The 19250-nt window shown below is 38.9% G+C and overlaps 1 protein-coding gene across 1 annotated transcript in view; it reads left to right on the top strand.

Moving 5' to 3' along the window:
- OTOA (otoancorin) overlaps window positions 1-19250 on the top strand; it is a 34376-nt gene continuing 15126 nt past the window's right edge. Inside the window, exons 1-20 of the mRNA XM_088174377.1 lie at window positions 1-86; window positions 415-443; window positions 534-685; window positions 1553-1640; window positions 3058-3189; window positions 3799-4034; window positions 4235-4338; window positions 6722-6828; window positions 7293-7432; window positions 9893-10016; window positions 10379-10594; window positions 11094-11261; window positions 11569-11709; window positions 12295-12350; window positions 12720-12837; window positions 13380-13453; window positions 14708-14843; window positions 15692-15882; window positions 17315-17408; window positions 18491-18620. Of these exons, the coding sequence (XP_088030503.1) occupies window positions 636-685; window positions 1553-1640; window positions 3058-3189; window positions 3799-4034; window positions 4235-4338; window positions 6722-6828; window positions 7293-7432; window positions 9893-10016; window positions 10379-10594; window positions 11094-11261; window positions 11569-11709; window positions 12295-12350; window positions 12720-12837; window positions 13380-13453; window positions 14708-14843; window positions 15692-15882; window positions 17315-17408; window positions 18491-18620 (2305 nt within the window). The 5' untranslated portion in view covers window positions 1-86; window positions 415-443; window positions 534-635. The remainder of the gene's footprint in view (window positions 87-414; window positions 444-533; window positions 686-1552; window positions 1641-3057; window positions 3190-3798; window positions 4035-4234; window positions 4339-6721; window positions 6829-7292; window positions 7433-9892; window positions 10017-10378; window positions 10595-11093; window positions 11262-11568; window positions 11710-12294; window positions 12351-12719; window positions 12838-13379; window positions 13454-14707; window positions 14844-15691; window positions 15883-17314; window positions 17409-18490; window positions 18621-19250) is intronic.

Here is a 19250-nt window from a genome sequence, read left to right as displayed (position 1 = left end):
AGAAGAAATGTCCAGGCTTTTGAAGATGTGTTTCTTGTTGATATCAGTGAATCATGCTGAGATTACTCACAGTCAGAGCTCTGAAGGTAAGACCAGAACTCTTGTCTGAGGGGTGTATTTTGTGGCATGGAAAAAGCTGTGTAATAAATTAGGTGCTGTCTAGTAACTGGGACCATGGTCTCTGCTCTCTTGGCTTCATGGAGCTATGCCAGCAAAGAATTTCACCAAGACTGATTATTATTGAATAGTCTTTTTTCCCCCCACTGTTTTTCTGTAAATAAATTTAATCAAAACTGCATTAAATGTTTGAAAATAAATTATATATGTATATATAATCACTGCATATGATTTGTGTAACACAATTGAATGATAAAACATTAAATTAACTTTTAATAATGGGATAATCTTTTACAGATTTGCCTCCGTTGTTACACAAAGCTGTGGTTAGTATTTTTATTTGATCTCTCTACTAACATTTTATATTATAATCTAAAAATAACAATTTATTACATATATTTGTAATTTTTCCTTAGGAGGAAGTAATAGCTGGGAAATATCTGAATGGTAATGTACACAGCTGTTCCCACTTACACTTTTAAAACGAATTCAAACTCAGTATCTCACCATAACTTTTTATGTTCCATTTTTCATGTGCAGCCCTCCTAGATATACTTTATTTTCAAAGGTAATGTATTGCTCTACCCATCTTGATTTTTCAATATTATCTTCCACTTTAGATATGATCTGTTTCATATCCACAGAAACTGGAACATTATGGATAGAAGGAAATTGGCACATATGATTACTTGGATTTGGGTCTCCTGGGAGGATTATTTCCTATCAACAGGGAAAAACTTGTTTGTCATGAAAAAGAAAAAAAACTTATAAAATGAGGCTGAAAATAAATACTTGCTACAGTTTTCAGAAGTTTTGATAATTAAATTAACTTTGCCCACATGTGTCCAAATGTCTACTTAGGGAAATTAGGTGCAGTTCCAGCTTTCTGTCCACCTCCTTCTTTCAGTCTTGCTCCATCCCCCATCCTCCAGCTCCTGGTGGCTTTTCAATTATTTGCTAATTTTGTCCAAATCTGAAAGAGCAGTATAAGCCTCAAAGGCTATTCCACACCTACATATTTTGAGAAAATCAGTGGCTGTATAAGAGGACACAGTGAAATTAATGACTGTTGAAGGAAAGGCAGCAGTTACTCCCTGTGCTTTCTGCAAGCAGATCAGAACAGGCATAATGGGGTGCCAGAAAGCACATGCCTTGGAGATGGTACTAATGGCAACACCTTGGAAAATTGAGTTTATTGTGGGTGATTGTGGAATTAGATGGAAAAAACTAATTAATTCCATTCCCCAATGAGCCATGTATTTTTGTTGCATTAAATAGATCAACTACTACTCTGGCTAGGCAAAAAACTGAGTAATTTTGTCATTATGGTGTTAGCATCACTCTTTGTTTCCCTTTTTCCTTTTTACTCTTATAATCTGCTATTTAATTTGTTATATTATTTTACTGGCATTTTTGGTCCTGTCTTCTGTTACAGCTCTAATGTCTGGACAGCAGATCTGCTTACAAAAGTCATGGCATATTTTCATGCCCAGGAAGTTATGTTTACTCTTAGCAGCCTCGAGGTTTGTGACATTTAAGATGCATGAAAATTTTTATTTGATAAGGAATTTTAAAAACTCGACCTATATCTGTAGCCAAAACTAGGTGTTCAATGATAGAGGTAATTAACACATCTACAGTGTAGCAGCTGAATAGGGATTAGGAATAGGTTGTCTTTTCCCCTGAAGATTGTGGGAGTATGCAAGGTAGAAATACTAATAACAATCTTTTTTGCTTTTCCTCTGATGGAAAGCAGGAATTAGGATTTTTCGTGCTCATTGTTCCTGAGTTGAGTGTATATGAAAGCTGTTTCCCCAGAAAATGATGGGTTTCTCTCAAATTTTGACTGGCTGTGGTTCACACTGCTCCTTACGGAATGAGAGGCTCCAGAGCATCCTACAAAATGCCTCCACCTCTCGAAGCTCCTCTCAGTGCTGTTTTGGTAAATTATCGATGTGGAAGTGATGCAGGAAGGAGTTGTTGTTCCTCCTCCTGCTGCTGTACCCAGCTAATGAAGCTGAGCCCCTCCCTCGTCCCTCCACTCACTGAAACAGGGAAGTGTCAGCTGTGCCATCCCTGAGCCTCAGGCATTCCCAGAAGCTCCACAGTGCCTGAACCCTGTCTCAAGCTCCTTGTCGCTGTCACAGCTCATCCTCACCTACATTTTCCTGCCACTGCCCCTTCCCTTTGTCAGGTTCATTGGTAGCCTGAGGCTCTCAGCAGGCTGAACCCCAAGGCATAAAGGAACTGTGTTAATGTTTGGTGGTGGCAATGCAAATTAAGCAAAGGCAGCAAAGAACAATTGCAATTCAAATTCCAAACCAATTCTGAAATAATCCTGTTAGGAAATAGAAGGGATTTTACTCCAGTCTGCTGCTAATGAGCTTTACATTTATTTCTGTTCCAATATTATGATTCCCCTTCAATTTTTCAAAACAGGCATGAGATTGTTAACTGGTAATGCAGCTTGATGCAAGAGAGAATATTGTTGGCTTATGACCTGGTAGAGACTTTTCCTCCCATCTAATTGCACATTTCCTTCCTTTTTTTAAGTAATACGCACATGGTATCTGGGTATTTTTTTTCCCAGGCTTTTTTTTACCTCTTTAAAAAGTTTCATTTTCACAGCTCTGCTGTGTGAAGCAGAAAAGCTTTATTACTCTTGTTTTATGAAGTGAGAAACTGAGGCATCTTTGTTAAAAAGCTCCCTCGAGAGGACTTGTTCATGAAGCCAAGAGTAGGATTTGAAAATTACTCTCTTTCAGAATGCATTTAGATTATTTTTGCTTCCAGTTTGTGTGGGGAATAGTTATTTCGATCATTGGCAGCACAGACAATGCAGAGCTAAGCACTTAATTCTCCTTGAGCACAGATTTTCAGGGACTAAAAGTACAATAGTATGAGTTTTATGTATATTATACATATTTTTCTGTACTTCAGATGTCCATAAAAAGTTACCTGAAGGACCTTTTATACCAGCCCAGGGAACTACTGTCTGAGTTGCAGCAGCTTGATCAGCATCAGTTCCAAACTGCAATGAAGTACCTCTTCAACAGCAAAAAGGAGCATCTTGTGAGTTTCACTTGTGAAAAGGAAAAGCTGCTGTCAGTGGTTTAGATAAATGGAAAAGGACAGACAGTGGGGCTCACGGTGCAGGCCCTGCAGTTACTTACCTGGCTTGGACTGGATTCCAGGACTTCCTCTCCTCTTAAGTTAGACTTAGTTCATGTAACTCTTATTGTCTAGAAGTTGCTGCAAGTCCAAGTCAGTCATTTGGATTTTCACTGTAATCTGTAGAGAGAAACTCATCTCCAGAGAAGAGTTCACCCTCCTACGGTAACACCTTAGGTAGGCAGGGCCAGCTACTCTCAGGGAGTGTCTTGGTTTTGGTGGCTAGAAGGAGAGCCAAAATGGCTAAAGAAGGTGAAATTAGTAATTTTGTTAATCAACCATTTGAAATATCTTGCTGGATTTCATTTTGGTTTTGTAAAAAAAATTCAAGCTGGTCTCTACCCAATGCCAGAAAGGAATTATCTGAAGTTATGCAAACAACCAGTAGTTTGCAGCTGTTTTTCATGAGAACAGCATCGTATTCTTTGTAGAGTGCTCTTTGTCAGGCCTCAAAATGAACGATGTATTGAATTGATCAGAGATGTTAATTTAATACCTTGTTGCTTGCAGGAAGTGGGAAATATTATTCTTGATTGGGGCAAGACTAGAGAGATAATTTTTCAAAGCCCAGGAGTAAACAGGACCTTGTTCCTTGTAACACTGGATAAATGCTTCTTGGTTCTGAGCGCCCTGGACTGTGTGGATATCCTGAGTCAGGTTCTGCGTGTGTCAGCAGTCAACTATCTCCAGCCTGATGTCATTGGGAGTCTCCCAAACCTTCTGCTGGAGGATGCTTTCAGAAACTTGTAAGCCATTTATTTTTCAGACACAATTAATATTATGTTGGATTTACTGACTATTTTAAAAGACGTCTCAGTCTGTTTTCCAGATGCAGCTTTCTGCTTATGTGTGAAGAATTCTGTTTCTAAAATCATTTGTCCATGTGTCATTTAAAAAAATGAATAGTTAACTCATTAGTGAACTAACATGCCCCTGTATCACTTAGATCATCATTATTCAAGGACCTCTATGACAGAACCTCAGCAAGCACTCAGAGAGCTCTCTATGGCTGGATGAAGCAGATTCTACAGAAATCTTACAACATGAGTGGTATGTTACAAAGTGTTTTCTTCTTGCTTATCATAAGAGAAAAGCACTCAGCAAAAGGCCTGTCTATTGTATTGAATTGTTTCCCCAGTTAACACAGGTCTGTGTAAGAGTAGCTGTCTGGAATATCTTTACTGCAGAACACAGTAATTACAATGTGTTTGTTACTCACAACAAATAGTTCTTCAAAGATGCTTGAACTTATAGAGTAGAATCATGCTGTTCTTAGGGCTGGAAAAGACCTCCAGGATCATCAAATCCAACCAATGGACTCTTCCTCTGTTCTGCACAGAGCTAAACACAGTCTTTTTCTGGTACTCCAGTCTTTTTTCTCTGTACTGTTTCTAAGTCTGAAGTAGGATACAGTGGCCAGGTGCTCTGCTAAGGCATGTTGTTCTCTTCTGAACTCCTGTTCAGAGGAGAAAAACAGCTCTGGCTCAGGATACATTATCCACTGTACTGTTTTTCAACAGTAAAAGAAATGCAGGATGTTGTGGAAGCACATGGCACCAACTCGAACAGCAAAGGGACAAGATAAAACCAAATTAATTAATCCTGACTGGATGCATTTTGCCACATCTATTTGCCTGTTTAATGTTCCTGAAACGGTGTTCCATAGCTGGGACAGGCAGGATGGGTTCCACAAGGGGGCTGTGCAGGGCACTGAACCATCAGAGCCGGTGCTTGGGTTTCACTGAACATCCCAGCACAGCTGTCCTGGGAGCATTTTAGACTTACAGATGTGTCTGTTCTCCCTCTTTCTCTAGAAACCAAAGGTTAAATGCCCACTTGCTTCAGTGGAGCTAAATTTGCCTCCTGGGTCTCCTGCCATTTCAAAATATTAGAGTAAACCAGTAAGTCGTGGAGAGGAGGTTCATGCTGCTGCTGTGAGGTGATGTTAGTGCCAGTGCATTGCTGGGGAAGCAAAGATGCAGAATTTGCCTGGTGCTACTCAGCAGTCCTGGGAAAATCCCTCAGCATCATGTTGGGTTGTATCTGAAGCAGTGCTGAACCCTCGATTCATGGAAGATCACCCAGCTTGAGAGGGACTGGGAGTTGCTGTGCTTCCTTCTCCTCCCTGGCTGCTGCTTCACATGCTCAAAGCAGCACAGATGTGGTGAATCCACTCCCAGAGCATCAGGTGTGGGCTGATTCCCAGCTGGTTGTGGCCATGAGCCCTGGGCAGGTGTACTCAGACTGGAAGTCTAAAGCTCCCTCATGTTTATCTGCTCTCCCCAGACCACAGCAGAGGAACGGTCCCTGCAGGAGGGTGATTGATTCACTTTATATGTGGGTAGCACTGGGACCACCTGGGATAGGGATCAGTTTTTGGGGATCACAGCTGCCATGGCTTGTACTTGCAAGTCTGTTTTGCTAAAGGTCACAGTCAATATCCTTAAATTGTGCTGGTGTCTTTAGCTCTCTTGTCATATCTTCCAACTCTCCTAATATTCTGGGTAATGGGAGGCAATATCACTTAAAAAACACAGGCCTGACAGGTCTGCTGGGATCATCATGTTGTCTCATTTAAGGAGCTTAGATCTGTGTTTTCAAAAAAATCATTTAATGGAGTCCTTCAGCTTCTGATAGATGCACGCTGTGTTTTTCTGACACTGGAAACTCTTCAAAGTGCACTGATGATTTTATTTTAACAGAGTTGTGAGAATCAGCACTGCTGAGGAATATGTTCAGAGGTGTCACACACTGAGCCTTCCAAATGACAACACCCCGGAGAAAAGAGTCTTTGTGGCTCAGGGTACACATGGAGTCCATAAATATGATTTTTCTCAGGGATATTTGGATCTTGATTTAATTTTCAATCCTTGGGAGGATGTTACTTAATGAATGCCATTTTTTAACTGTTATGCAGTGTTTTGTGTTTTTGTCAGCCTATTTCCATGTAGGTATTTGAACGGTTTTTCATTTCTCCATTATTGCTATTGCATATTGCTGAAATAAGTGGCATCATCAATAATAATATATAAGATATATAAGGTATTATGCCTTCCTGATGTTCTTAAATAATACAATTGATTAGGAAAAGTGAATTTTTAAAACACTGCTCCGTATTTAATACTTTTGGGTAAATTTTTCCAGTCCCACACTTTATCCATTCTCTATTTCAGCAACATAAAACATTAATTGTTTTTATATGAGAAAATTTGAGACATTTGAAACACTGTTTCATTTTCATTAAAAAATTTATGGACTCATAAAAGTGTGGTGCTAAAATGTAGCAAATTGAGGGAATCTGACTCCCTCTGCTAAGGATTTTTCTGATTTGCAGATATTTTATTATTTACCAATAATAATATACTGGGTAACATATATTTGAAAAGTAATTACTTTCTTAACATTGTAGTGAATATTTATTTGTACTAAACAGAGTTCAATGAATCAACTTCTTGGGTCAGTGCAGAGAGCTTATGGATTTTGGGAAGATACATCGTCCATCTCCCATTAGAAGAAATTCTGAAAATTAGTCTCAATGAAGTAAGTAACAAAGTATGGTTGGATATATTATTGCCATGTGATGTCAGCTACAAACAATATGAACACAAATGCAAACCTAAACATCAAAAATAACTTTATCTATTTTTAATTAACTGAATATAAAGAGAAAATACAGAGGGAAAATATAAATGTATTCTTTACAAAATTCTGTAATTTTAATTTTAGAGTGCCTGGAGTTAATATGTAATTATTTATCTGTATCTGTATCAAGCTTCTTTGACTTCTACTGAAAGGAACCAATGATAGAAGACCCTCAAATTATACGACATTTTGGCAGAAAATCACTCAAATCACTCACTCATCTTTGCATTCAGAAATACTGGTTTATCCAAATCTTCTTCCTTTCTCTATAACATGAACAGGCTCAATTAATTTGGAGTGTCAGACTTTATAGGATTCATTGTCTCACAGTGCTGATGTGTGGTTTTGTTTGTGCTGGTCAGATCAGACTGTTCATTAGCTATGACAACGCAACAAAGCAGCTGGACACGGTGTATGATATCACACCAGAGCTTGCACGGGCCCTCCTGGAAAGGATAAACTCATCAGGATTTGATATGAGGAACACTTCAACTCTCTACAGGCAAGGCTGCTTTGATTTTTCTTTTATGGCTGTGTATGGATGGAACAACTAACTAAGGAGAAAATAGAAATTGATAGTGTGGCACAGCTTTTTCATTCCAGCAGAAAAATCTAGGCTGAAATCCAGCCCTGTTTAGCAACAGTGAAGAATTGCTACTTTATGAATTTTTGGAGGTGTGCCTAATTAGCTAATGCTTTGTCTCCTGCTCCACAGTGAGGAGATGCCTGGAGCATTCGTAGGAAGTCTGCAGCAGTATCTGGGGAACCCAGGCAGAGCTCCACCACGTTGCAGAGCAATAAAATAAACTGGGACAGCAGAACATGAGTTGTCTTGGCTGCTTGAATCACAGAACATGGAGGTGTTTGATGGAAATCATGTTAGAGTTAGGATTGAAGGAGGAAATCTCAATTCCTGCCAGCCAGGACTGCAAGTGGGTTTTAATTGACATGGGTGTCACCAGAGAAGCCACAAAGTGAAGCGATGTAAAGCTTGCCCTGCTGTCCTCTTTGTCCTGCAGCCTCATAGAGATGAGCCATGCTTAAATATGTTTGAATGTTAGGTGTGTGAGCAGGAAACTAAATTTTCAGGTCTGTCAAATCTGCACTGAACTAACTTTAACAATAATAAAAAACCAAAATAAACTGCTGTTACTTATAAATACACAGCAAACATGAGAAAACTCTGCACTCCACATTTGCATTTACACTATCATATCCATGGATGGATTTAGTCCCTAGACAATGCCGTCTGATATTATTTGTAGTCTCCTTGGGGGATACCTTGGAGTTTTAAACTAATGGAGAATATGCTTTATGGCTTCAGAGCTCCTGTCATGACTGCAGTGCAGCTCACTGACTTCCGTGAAACATTGCTCTTGTCGGAGGAGTAAGCGACAGAAGAGTTATGCCCACGCTCTAAATTTCCATGTCAGAAATCTTAAAAATGATTTTGTCACTCATGAGAGCTGCCACATTCTCACAGATGAGAGAAATGTCATGCTACATAATCCTTAATATATTCCATTTTTACAACACACTTAGTTTATGTTACTCATTTTAACCATACTGTTGATTTAAATGTGCTTTTACTTTTAAGATGTAGTATTATTCATTTCTGCTAATCCCAAAGGAGAAAAAGAGCTTTTGGCAGCTATGCAATAACGCATCAGAATGTAATTATTTGTTATAAAAATGCTCTTAGAGATGTTTCTTTGATTTGTATGTTGGTTTGATGATCTCCCATGAATTCAGATGTGCTGCTGAAGCAGTGTTTTGTTATATCACTGGCAGGTAGTTGTTGAGGGACTAGAGGAACTAAAAGCCTTTCTGTGCTGCAGAATTTGACTGAGTTTGTGGTAGTGCTGCAGCATTGTCCACCGATGATTCAGTTCACACCTGGACATTACTGCCCAGACTCTACCTGTGCCTGTCTCACTGAACTGCAAAAAAACAGGGACTGTAGCAGGAAAGCTGGCCTTTGTTCATATCTTTGAAATTTTTGTTCAGTGTAAATTGTAAAAGCAAAGGCTGAGAGTTTACAGGGACAGGGAATTGATACAGGCTTCCTACAAACCAGTTCATTGCCATCATTACAGGGTTCAAAGAAGTCCAGACATAGTGATGCACAATTCAGAACTCTTTCTTTGCAGGGCCTGCTGCAGGTAAAGGCAGGAAATAAGCACAAGGTCTAAGCCAGAAGGACATTTACAACAGGCACTTCCTCATGGTGGTGTGACTCCTCCTCTCCAAAAACTATGGCTGTGATTACACTGTACAGAGGTTAATGGAAATGTTGACTTAAATATTATGGCATGGGAGCTGTGAAGGAAAGTGAGCTCAGTTCAAAACCCTGCCTTGCAGACTGCTGTGCTGGCACAAGTGGGCAGTAAGCCTCAGTGTGCTTTCCCCTAACTGGTGTTGAACTGGGCAGGTCTCCATCCATTGTCCAGTCCTGTGTTTGATGTGAAATACAACGGGCTTTGTTTAATCCTAAAATGATAAAGAGGCCATGTCATGCCCAGCTGCTGCTCTGAAACACAAATGGGTTGAGTTACATGTGAAATCCAAGCAGGACTTAGAGTTCAAAACATCCAATCAAACCAGATAAGAGCTCAGCAAGCACTTCTAGAGACTTAGTGATAGCCCTCCATCATTTTCAAGATTATCCTGTGAGGGAAGTGGAGTCATTAACTGGGACAGTCCAGCCATGGACAGGTAAATGGAACCAGGGCAGGTAAATTCTCAAGCACAAGCAATGCAGGCAGAATTCAGCTGAATACAAAGGCCAGTGCATGTTCCATACCCCCATTACAGGCTAAGTTTTAAAGGCTGCAGGTTGAGGCACTCATAACAAACAGAAATGGCTCAAGCTGTGATCATAAGGAGAGGGTACCAAGCTGTGTTTCCATTTCCCAACAGTGACATCTTTTATTAAGGGAGCTAATATATTTCTTTTCTATAGGCTGGGTTTGTTGGTTTGCTTTTATGATGAGCTGGAACAGATGGATGCAGCTGTGGCCCGGACTCTCCTTCATCAAATGATTAAATGCAATCAGCTGAGAGGTTTCCAGGCCGAGGTTCATGAGGTGTGTACAGCACTTGTTCTTCTTGCCTAATATAATCCTGTAAACAGAGGAGGAGGGATGTTCTTCTTGAATTAGGAAAGAAATGAGTGAAAAATTATTGGGTCTTAAGAAATAAAGAAAAATAGTTCTTGAGAATGCAAAGGATAGAAACCCATTTTGAGTGCTCATTCTTTTTGCATTATATTTCATATTCCTGTTCCATATTCCTTTCACAACTGTAGTTCTATTTTTGAAATTTTATGAAGTGTGTGTGAATATTTGCCAGTGCCTATTCCAGAGATTCCAAGTAATGTTTTGGGTGTTAATGGAAATTGGTTCTTGGCAGATTTGTATTTCTGATCTGCTCTTTTTGTTTGATTTAGCTCAAATCTCAACTCCTGAACATTGCCCTGCAAAACCAGACATTGAATGATACCCTTGGATCTCTGTCAGATGCTGTGGTTGGACTAACTTCAAGTCAGCTGGAATCTCTGTCACCTGAAGCAGTGCATAATGCTGTTGCAACATTAAACCAAGTCTCTGGGTGGGCAAAGAGCCAAGTTATGATTTTATCCAGTAAATATCTCTCTTATGAAAAGGTATCTCTGATAACAATTTTTCTACCTTCTGTTTTAAAAGTAGAATGGCTTTTTCTCAACAATAACTGTAGATTTTGGAAAGATTAGTATTCTATTTAGTTAGTGACCTGAAAAATGTGTTTAAATCAAATAAAAGCATCCAAAATTGTACATCCCAAAGTAATTCTCTAGTAATAGAGAGAATGAATATTTGGATTTGGCAGTTGTATATATTATTTTGTCTCTGTCACTGCCCTAAGCAGAATTTGCATGATCAGAGATGCCAGGCTGTATATTCAAATCTACTGTAATGCAAGGAATCAGGTCCTGGTTGAAGTTTCAGAAAAAGGAACTTCTGAGAAACTTCAGCCATGGACAGACAGAGAAAATGCATTCTCAGGCAAGAAATATATTAAGTATTTAACAAGAATGGTTTTGCTTTTTTTGTTGACATTTGCTTTTAAATACATCTGCTGTTCCTGATAATACTTCCTGTTTGCTTACGCTGTTCTCCCTGCAGGTTTTATCACTTTATAACATGAGCCAAATGGGTGCCTTGGTGACAGGAATTGGCACCCAGTCACTCCACAGCATGAACCCCAGGGAGCTGGCTCAGATTATTCGAGGCACAATGTCCCAGTACCTGTCTGACTTATCTCCTGCACAGCAGCAGGGCATCCTCAGGAAGGTGATTATAAACTCCAGTGTGTGGCAGTTTCTCTCTGCACAAGAGCACAGTAACCAGAACTGTAGAGCATGAATTAAACCAAGATGTGTTCTTTAGCTCAATGGTTAATGGTTCTACTGCTTTTTTCCTGAACACCAAGTGTATTTTGAAGGCTCTCGCTTGCTTATTTCCATTGTGTTTTTAATACTGTCGTGTTTTTCCTTTATCCTCTTAAGATAAATATTACACAGAGTAGAAAGAAGGGCAAATCCTGTAAATCTAAGCATCAATTCAGAAATGCCATGTATTTCTGTGTTCCTCTTTTTAGATAGCTGCATCTGGAGATTTTTCTTCATCAGTCAAAGATATACAAGGAGCTTTCTTTAAAGAAGTGTCTCTTTCTGGTTTATGGAATCTAACTGGATATAATTCTTCAATGCTGAAAGAAAAAGAACTAAGAAGCAGCCAGGTAAAAATTGCTATGCATTCCCATTCCACTGCAATTTTGTGTGATGGGAGAATTGGGAAAGTGATGTAATATATTTGTGTTCAAGGAACACAGGTAAAAGGAAGAAACTGCCCCAATTATATCTCAGCATAAACACCAAAGGGCATTTAGAGCCCAGGCATTATGAGACAATGCTATGAAAAAGCATTAATATGCTGAATTTAAGCCCCCAGGTTCCTGCTGTGTAAATTTTCTCTTTCCAGTATTGTATATTAGACATTTGCATGTAAAGTCTTTGACTCTGCCCAGAGAGGTGAGAGGTTGGATCAGATGATCTCCAGAGCTCCCTTCAGCCCTAAGTTTTTCAGTGGCTGTGGGCCGTGTACAGGTTTAACACCATTCCATAATGCCAGGCAGTGTTGTCTTGTGTTGTGAAGAAAAAATTCAGCCAAACTGGAGGCCAAACCTTTTGGTTGCTCAAGCTGGACCATAGAAGTATCTTTAGAGCATGTAAGAGAGCTCAGAGTACAAAACCCTTGCAGTAGTTACTGTCTTGTACAACTGGATTAACTAAAGTTACCTTTAATTATAGTGGTTTATTTTCAGGCTTTGTATCTGTATGAATTACTGTCCAAGGAAAATGATCCTGTTGACCTTCTAAGGTATGGACTGTATCTCTTTTGAAATGGGGTTTAAGACTAGTTTAGTGATGAGACCAATTTTAAGGTAAACAATATGTAATTATTATATATTACCTTATGCTTATTCATTCCTGGATACCACAGGATAATTCACCTTCCTTATTAAAAAGGGTCTTCAAAACCAAAATCAGGATCAAATAATTGCAGAGGTCTGGGTGTTTTAAGGCTTAGTTTATATTTTTCAATTTGTTTGCATTTTTATTTTCAAGAGCCTTTTAATTACAAGAAATAGGAGAGGTGAAGAAACTGTGTGTTAGGATGGGATCATGGGGAGTAAGAACTAGATCCTGCTTAAATACTCAAAATATTGAAATTTGCCTTTTCTATCAGCACAGGACAGCTTGTGAAAGGAGTAACTTGTCAAGTTATTGAAAGTATGGACACAGACATGTTTTTAAGCAATTTTAAATTCTTTGAAATGAATCTTCATCTACTTTCTCCATATCAGGTAAAAAAAAAAAAAAAACACAACAAAAAACCTTTATGTACATGAACATACTACCCAATATCCAAATTAGGTAGATTAGAACTTGGTTCATTCTATTTTGTATTTGGATTTTTCGGGATTTTTTTGGAGATTTTTTTCAAAATCCTGTATGTCTCAATTTGTCTGTTAGCATATTTTATTTTAATCTTTTATATGTGAGTTCATCTGTTATCATACTTCATTTTGACAATTTCATTTGTCACTTACAAATTGCAAGAAATTCCTACAGCCCTTCTGACTTGTTAATTCATGAGTAATCTGTTTGGAAATACATAGAAATTTCAGAAACATACAAATATTCTCATGATCCCCAATAAAGAATGTTTCATCTCTGTCTACAAAAAGAAAACTAAAAAAAAAGCCAGATAAAAATGCTCTCTGAAAATAATATGCACAGTCTTATATATGCTAATTTATATATATGCTGCAATAAACAAGCCATATTTTTAGTTCTTCCTCAAAATTACTAGAGGTTTAAGATGCTAAATTTTTGTTGCTTTTAGGTTAATTGTTTGGCTTGGAAATTTTGGGAAGTCTCCAATACATCCATTCCTCCCTTCCTCTTACTGCCACTTCCGTGAGTTACATCTTTGTCCATCTTAACTTCTGAGCACTTTTCAAATAATCTCTTCAGTCCTAAGAAAACTGGTGATTCAAATAAATGGTAATTTATCAAAAAGTGGTCACTGACTGTAGGCAAAATCTGTCTCAAGTGTAAGTTGGTCATATTTTAAAGTGTCTTTTAGGACAGCACGTTTTTGTCACAATTGTGGATCTTTTTCCTCCTAGGCAGGCTTATTTGGTTTAGGTTTGCTTATTTTTTAGGAGTCTTTTTGAGAGTGGATATATAAGACAAAACCACTTGATACTGCTGAAGTATATTGTTCTGTATGGTTAGAAACATTCCAGTGTGTTTCAAGACACTTGTGTAAGTTAGCAAAACTTTTCAGTGACAGATTTTTTTCCTTAGGAAAAGTAACTTGTGTATTGATGAGATCTCCTGAATTGTAAAACTTGTTGATTCCTTCCTTTCTTTATCTCTTTCTCACTTTCTGTCTCTTCTGCCCTTTCTCTCTCTCTTTGCATGTGCCTAGGAGGATAAAAGGGACTGAGAACCCTTCTTTTTGTGGAATATCTCTTAATTGAAGAAAGTAAGAAAAGTATTCTGTTTGAAAGGCTCTACTCTATTTAACAACTCTAAAATAATAATGCAAGGCTTCCTACAAACTGCAGCACTCATTTGACAACAATTGCTTGTTGTTAGTTCAGGGCCATCAAAAGTTACTGGTGATGTTGCCTACAGACCCTGGCAAAGCTGGGCCTGTGCAGATGTGGGCTGTGGCTTTATTTGCAAAGTTTGTCTGCCACTCTTTGGGGAGAAGAGCATAATTTTGTTTAATTTGGCAAGATTTTTTTATTTTGATAAAAAGGAAACCTACTCTAAAACTACTTGTAGTCCTTAGGCCATCCACCACATCTTCAGTCACCAGATAATTATTCTTAATAAAACAGAGAAAGGGAAAAAGCTTCTGACCTGTAGACAGTCTTGTTTCATATGGTGTTAAAGCATCTTAGAGCACTTTCATCCACTTGCAGCTTTTATAATTCTTAGCCATTTTTTGAAGTTCAGTTCATGTCCTGATGGACTGGAAGAAGATGGGTGTTGAAGTAAGGCAAGGGTTCATTGCAAGTTTTTTGGCCTGTCTGGTTTATGATTTTTCAAGCCCAACCTTGTCTCTAAATATTTCTGTCATCACAGATTTCATGGGTATGGTTGTGGGTATATGAAGGTCAGATTTGCATTCTGAGACCTTCCAAATTCTTTCTGCAGTTCTGAGTACCTGGAGTACATTACAGGCCCTTCGTGTGTCCCTTTCCTTGAACGTCTGGGGAAGACTGGAATGGACCTTCTGAACCCAAGCCTTCACAAAAGGGATGCTGTTCTGCAAAAAGTACAGGAGTGCTTGGTGGGTATGGCTGAGTGGGGCCAGCAAAGTAAGAGACACCATGGAGGTGGAGAGAGTCACAATCTACATGAGTTCTTCACCCATCCATCTGTATTCTTTTGGGGACTTTATGTACTATTTCCATTTTATTGTTTACTCTTAAGGAAACCTTTTTACATCTTCCTTAACAATTTTCATTGACTCCATACATGTTACAAAGTGTTGTCATGAAATGTCATTGCTGGCCAGGACAGCCTGGAGCTGAGCAGTTTGCACCTGGAGCTGTTCCCCTGGCTCCAAGCAGTGCCAGTCCAAGCAGAGCTGTTGTGGCACAGGGAGAGGTGGGTGGTACCAGGAGGATTTTGTGACTTCTGCTATCTGGGAGCTGCAGCACTCACCAGTTTTTTCAGGGAAACTAGTTCTTTGATGTAGCTGTGGCTATTCCTGTCTTTACACACTGTACCAGCTGTAAAGTCCCCAGTTTTTTGGCAGCTGTTTAAGAAACTCCTCAGAGCTCAGCCTTCTAACAGCAAGAGCTTGAGGCCCCTCTGCTGCAAGGGGCCAGCTGAGGGCTGTGCTGCCTGACAGAACTGCACCAGCTCTGCAGGTGCTGGGTGGTCACATTCTTTATGTGTGATTCAGTATGGAATAAAGAATACTGAAAGCTCTGAAAAGTGCTTATGAAATATCACAAGTTGGACTAGTAAAACAAAAAATGTAAGGCAGTCTCAGCAGAAATTGTAGATTAAGTTGCCAGTGCAAACTGTTGTTTTGTTCCTTGCAGCTTAAATGAGTTGCAATACAGCAGAGTGGTACAGGGCAAGAGCCAAGGTTAGCTCTGCCAACAGGGCAAATGCTTCTTGTTTCAGAACAGCTCCATTGCTGATGAATATGATGTTGATCTCCTTGGAAATCTAATCTGCCACTTACCTCCAGCCTTTCTACATGGCAGAATGTCCCTGAAGGCAATGGCAGCAGCCCTCCATCAATTCAAACTTTGCCAAGAGCTCAACCATGAGCAGAAGACTGAAATTAAATACAAACTCCTTCAGTTATATGGGTAAGGTATTGGATACACCACCTTGGTCATGCTCGTGGTTAGGCCATGCAAACACCAAGCATTTGCTTGCCCAGATGAACTGCAGTGAAAACAGCACAAAGCAGCTTCTGTCACTCCCCAGGCTCAGGGTCTTGTCCACTTGAATGACATTTCTGTTCTTGTGTGTAATGTGATAACTGTGGAACAAAATACAACCCCAGGGACATCCTGCATGACTTAAGTCCCAGAGGAAAAGGAGAGAAAGTGCGATGTTTGGGGGGCAGGCAAATACGCTCACTTCCCTGGCAAGAGAAGGGGGTTACAAGCACACAATGGTGCAGGAACACAAAGAATGGGGATGTGGAAGTGGGATACTTGGTGTACTGGTGTGGGAAGATGTAAAGAAGACTGGAAGCATCTGTGGCAATAAGAGAGGGTAGAGAAGCAGCAGGGGGATGTAAAGTTCGAGCCTCTGAAGCAGCAGAGTGGGCAGAGTGTTGGGTGTCACTAAGGACTCAGATTAGGAGGTTTCCAATAGAAACCTCACTGGTATCAATCATGCAAAGAATAAAGCCATCCTCTACCTGGATGAATATACAGTTTCTCACTTGCATTGTTCCTTGGAAGTATCTTGCATTTGAAAAGGGAGACTGGATGTACAGTTTCTAACCACCCCTTCTCCCCAAAGTCGGTCACTTGATCCACCTGATCACGTTAGATGCTGTTCAGCTTCCTGCTAGTCAGCATTTTTCTGTGACAGGATAGCTGTATTTTCCAGCAGATTCCATCCTTGCATTGATCTGGATACAAATCAGTTTATTGAATCGTGGCACACTGTGCTAAATAAGATTTGACTTTATTTTATATCATTTAATTTAACATTAAACATTAAATGTCGTTAAAGATCCTCATAGTGGAGCAACAAAGCAAATAAAGTTGTTTGTGGGAACATGAGCTAGTAACATATTTGTTACTACCTTCTTCTATGGGCTCTGTCAGGCTGAAAATAACTTATCTAAGTGCTTTATTAAGTCACCCACCAAATGAATTGACTAACATTTGTCAGATTTGGATGATGTTCCTACTTCTCTTTTGATAACTATTTTGCAGACTACTCTTGCAATGTAAACTGACAGAAAATGGTTAATTTTCTTTCAAAGAAAGAATTACTTCTCCTTGTTCAAACATTGTAATGGTAAGAACACTTGACTATTGAGGGAGAGCTCCATCACCACCATATTTGAAGGGTTTTTCTGATTCTATTGTGAGCTCCACTAATGCCCTATACCCAGAGAGATGAGAAAATGCAATCTGATGCTTATAACAATGAATCATCACATTGGCATAGAACTGTGTTTCTTGTATGATAAAGTATCATAAAAACACTGAAGTTTTAGTATTATTTTTATTGTAGCATTCTTTATTAATATAATTTTTCAAAATATTTTCTCAGCTCCTCAAACAACTGGACGGCAGAAACAACATTAGATGTTGGACCATTCATAGCTCTCCTGTCAAAAGAAGAATTAAATGTCCTTACTGTAAAGGTATGCTTTTATTAAAAATTTATGCTTTTATTAAATTTTTTAAATTTGTAACAGATATTTTAGAAGTTGTATTTGTGATGTCGTAATGCAGTCTAAATTATGTAACCTGAATGCTGAACTAGATAAATAATTCTTTTGTCAAGTAAACCCTGTGTTAATGTTTCACATATTCCTAAACAATTACTTGCATGTGTACAATGACAATTTTACATTGTCACATTGGAAAAAAAAGGGGCATTTATAGTGATGCAGACTTATTTTTAGTACTTTACACCTTGGAGTGCTCTTTACTCCATCCTCCCTCCTTCCAGTCATAAAAGTTGTGTTTCTTATCCTGTTATTAATGGGATCATACTGATCAAATTAGCATTTACTCATGTGACCCTTTGCCCTGGGGCCAGTGTAGCACAAGTTACAATATCTGATGGCCTCAGCATTGTACTTTGTAGTTTCCTTGCCCTCTTTAGTTCATATAATCTTAATATTTTTATGCATAAGAATAAACTATACTGGAATGAGAGATTCATTCTTCAGCAGAAATATGTGAACACAGTCAGCAGCTTTTCCACTGGAGATAATGCTTATAATTGACCAGATAGAATAGGACACTTCAAAGAAAAGGAAAGTGTCTGGCAGGGTGGAGGAAAGAGGTCAGAAAAGCCTAAAGAAGGCAAACAGGTCGAAGTTATTTCTCGTAATTTAATTGAGTCCCTGTCCTCAATTCATATACTTATTTGGCAAATTTAAGGCAAGCTAAATGAAGCCTGAATTGAAATAGTGGAACTCACTGCTCCAGGAAGGGCTGGACACAGACACCAATCAGGTGTTGCCAGAAGCTGAGAGGGCATACCAAAGGGAGAATCACTCAGAATTTGCTTTGTTCCTATTTTTTTCCCCCTCAAATGTGTGCCAATGACCTTTCAGTAGAAGCCAATTACTCTTTTCTGAAACATCTGCACAATGGGATGAGACTGAACTGTTACTAACCCCTCCTTTGCTAAGGTCTGCACAAGCCTTTCTCCACAACTTGATTTGTTTTAAAAGGGAGAGAAGCCTTATTTATTCTTTCTTTCCTTTTGAAGTTCCCAGATATCATTTTACAAATAGCAAGGACAGTTGGACCAGTTTCTTCAGCTGCAGAGCTTCTGTCAGCCGTGTTCCAGTCAGTCTCCAACAGCAGCAGCAGCGTCCCCTGGTCCCTCAGCAGAGCTGGTCAGTGCTGGGGCCTCTGCAAAGTGCTGCCATTCGGGCCTGAGATGGTGCAATTCAAACAGACTTTGTCTCACTTTGTCATCAGATGCATTCTGAGAAGCTGAACAGTAAAAGTGAAGTATTGAGTTACTTAGAGACTTTCAGCAAAAAAAACAATGAGAATCTTCATTCTGCTGCTCATCAGAGTTGAATAATGCACTAATGCTGAAACGCTTTCATTACAGGATTCCATAACTAAGCATTTCCTGGCATTTTTCTGAGTGCACAAAGGAAAAAGTTGAATTATTTTGATTAGAGGGGTTTGTTTATTTTAATTTGTTTTATTTTTACTTTGTAATCTAATTGAAACCCCTTGAATTAAAAACCTGTGAAGGTGACAAGTTACCGTTGTGCCAAAAGATTGCACATAGTTAATCCTTTGCCAGACATGAGCATATGGTGACTGATCTGTTCTTAAATCTGACTGTGGTGGCACTGTTTTTTTTCTGTCCAAATGGACAAAGTTTGTAATCATCTAAAAGGTATTTTAATTAGCAACCAAACTAATTTATTAGAATCTCTGGTGCCAAATGGATAATTTTCTTTATATAAGATAGATACTCTGACAGTATTCTATTATTATAATAGCAA

Source organism: Sturnus vulgaris, chromosome 16 (assembly GCF_052056855.1).
Source record: "Sturnus vulgaris isolate bStuVul1 chromosome 16, bStuVul1.hap1, whole genome shotgun sequence".
NCBI lineage: Eukaryota > Metazoa > Chordata > Aves > Passeriformes > Sturnidae > Sturnus > Sturnus vulgaris.
Note: the sequence above shows the minus strand (reverse complement) of the source record. Positions and strands in the feature narration are given on the sequence as shown.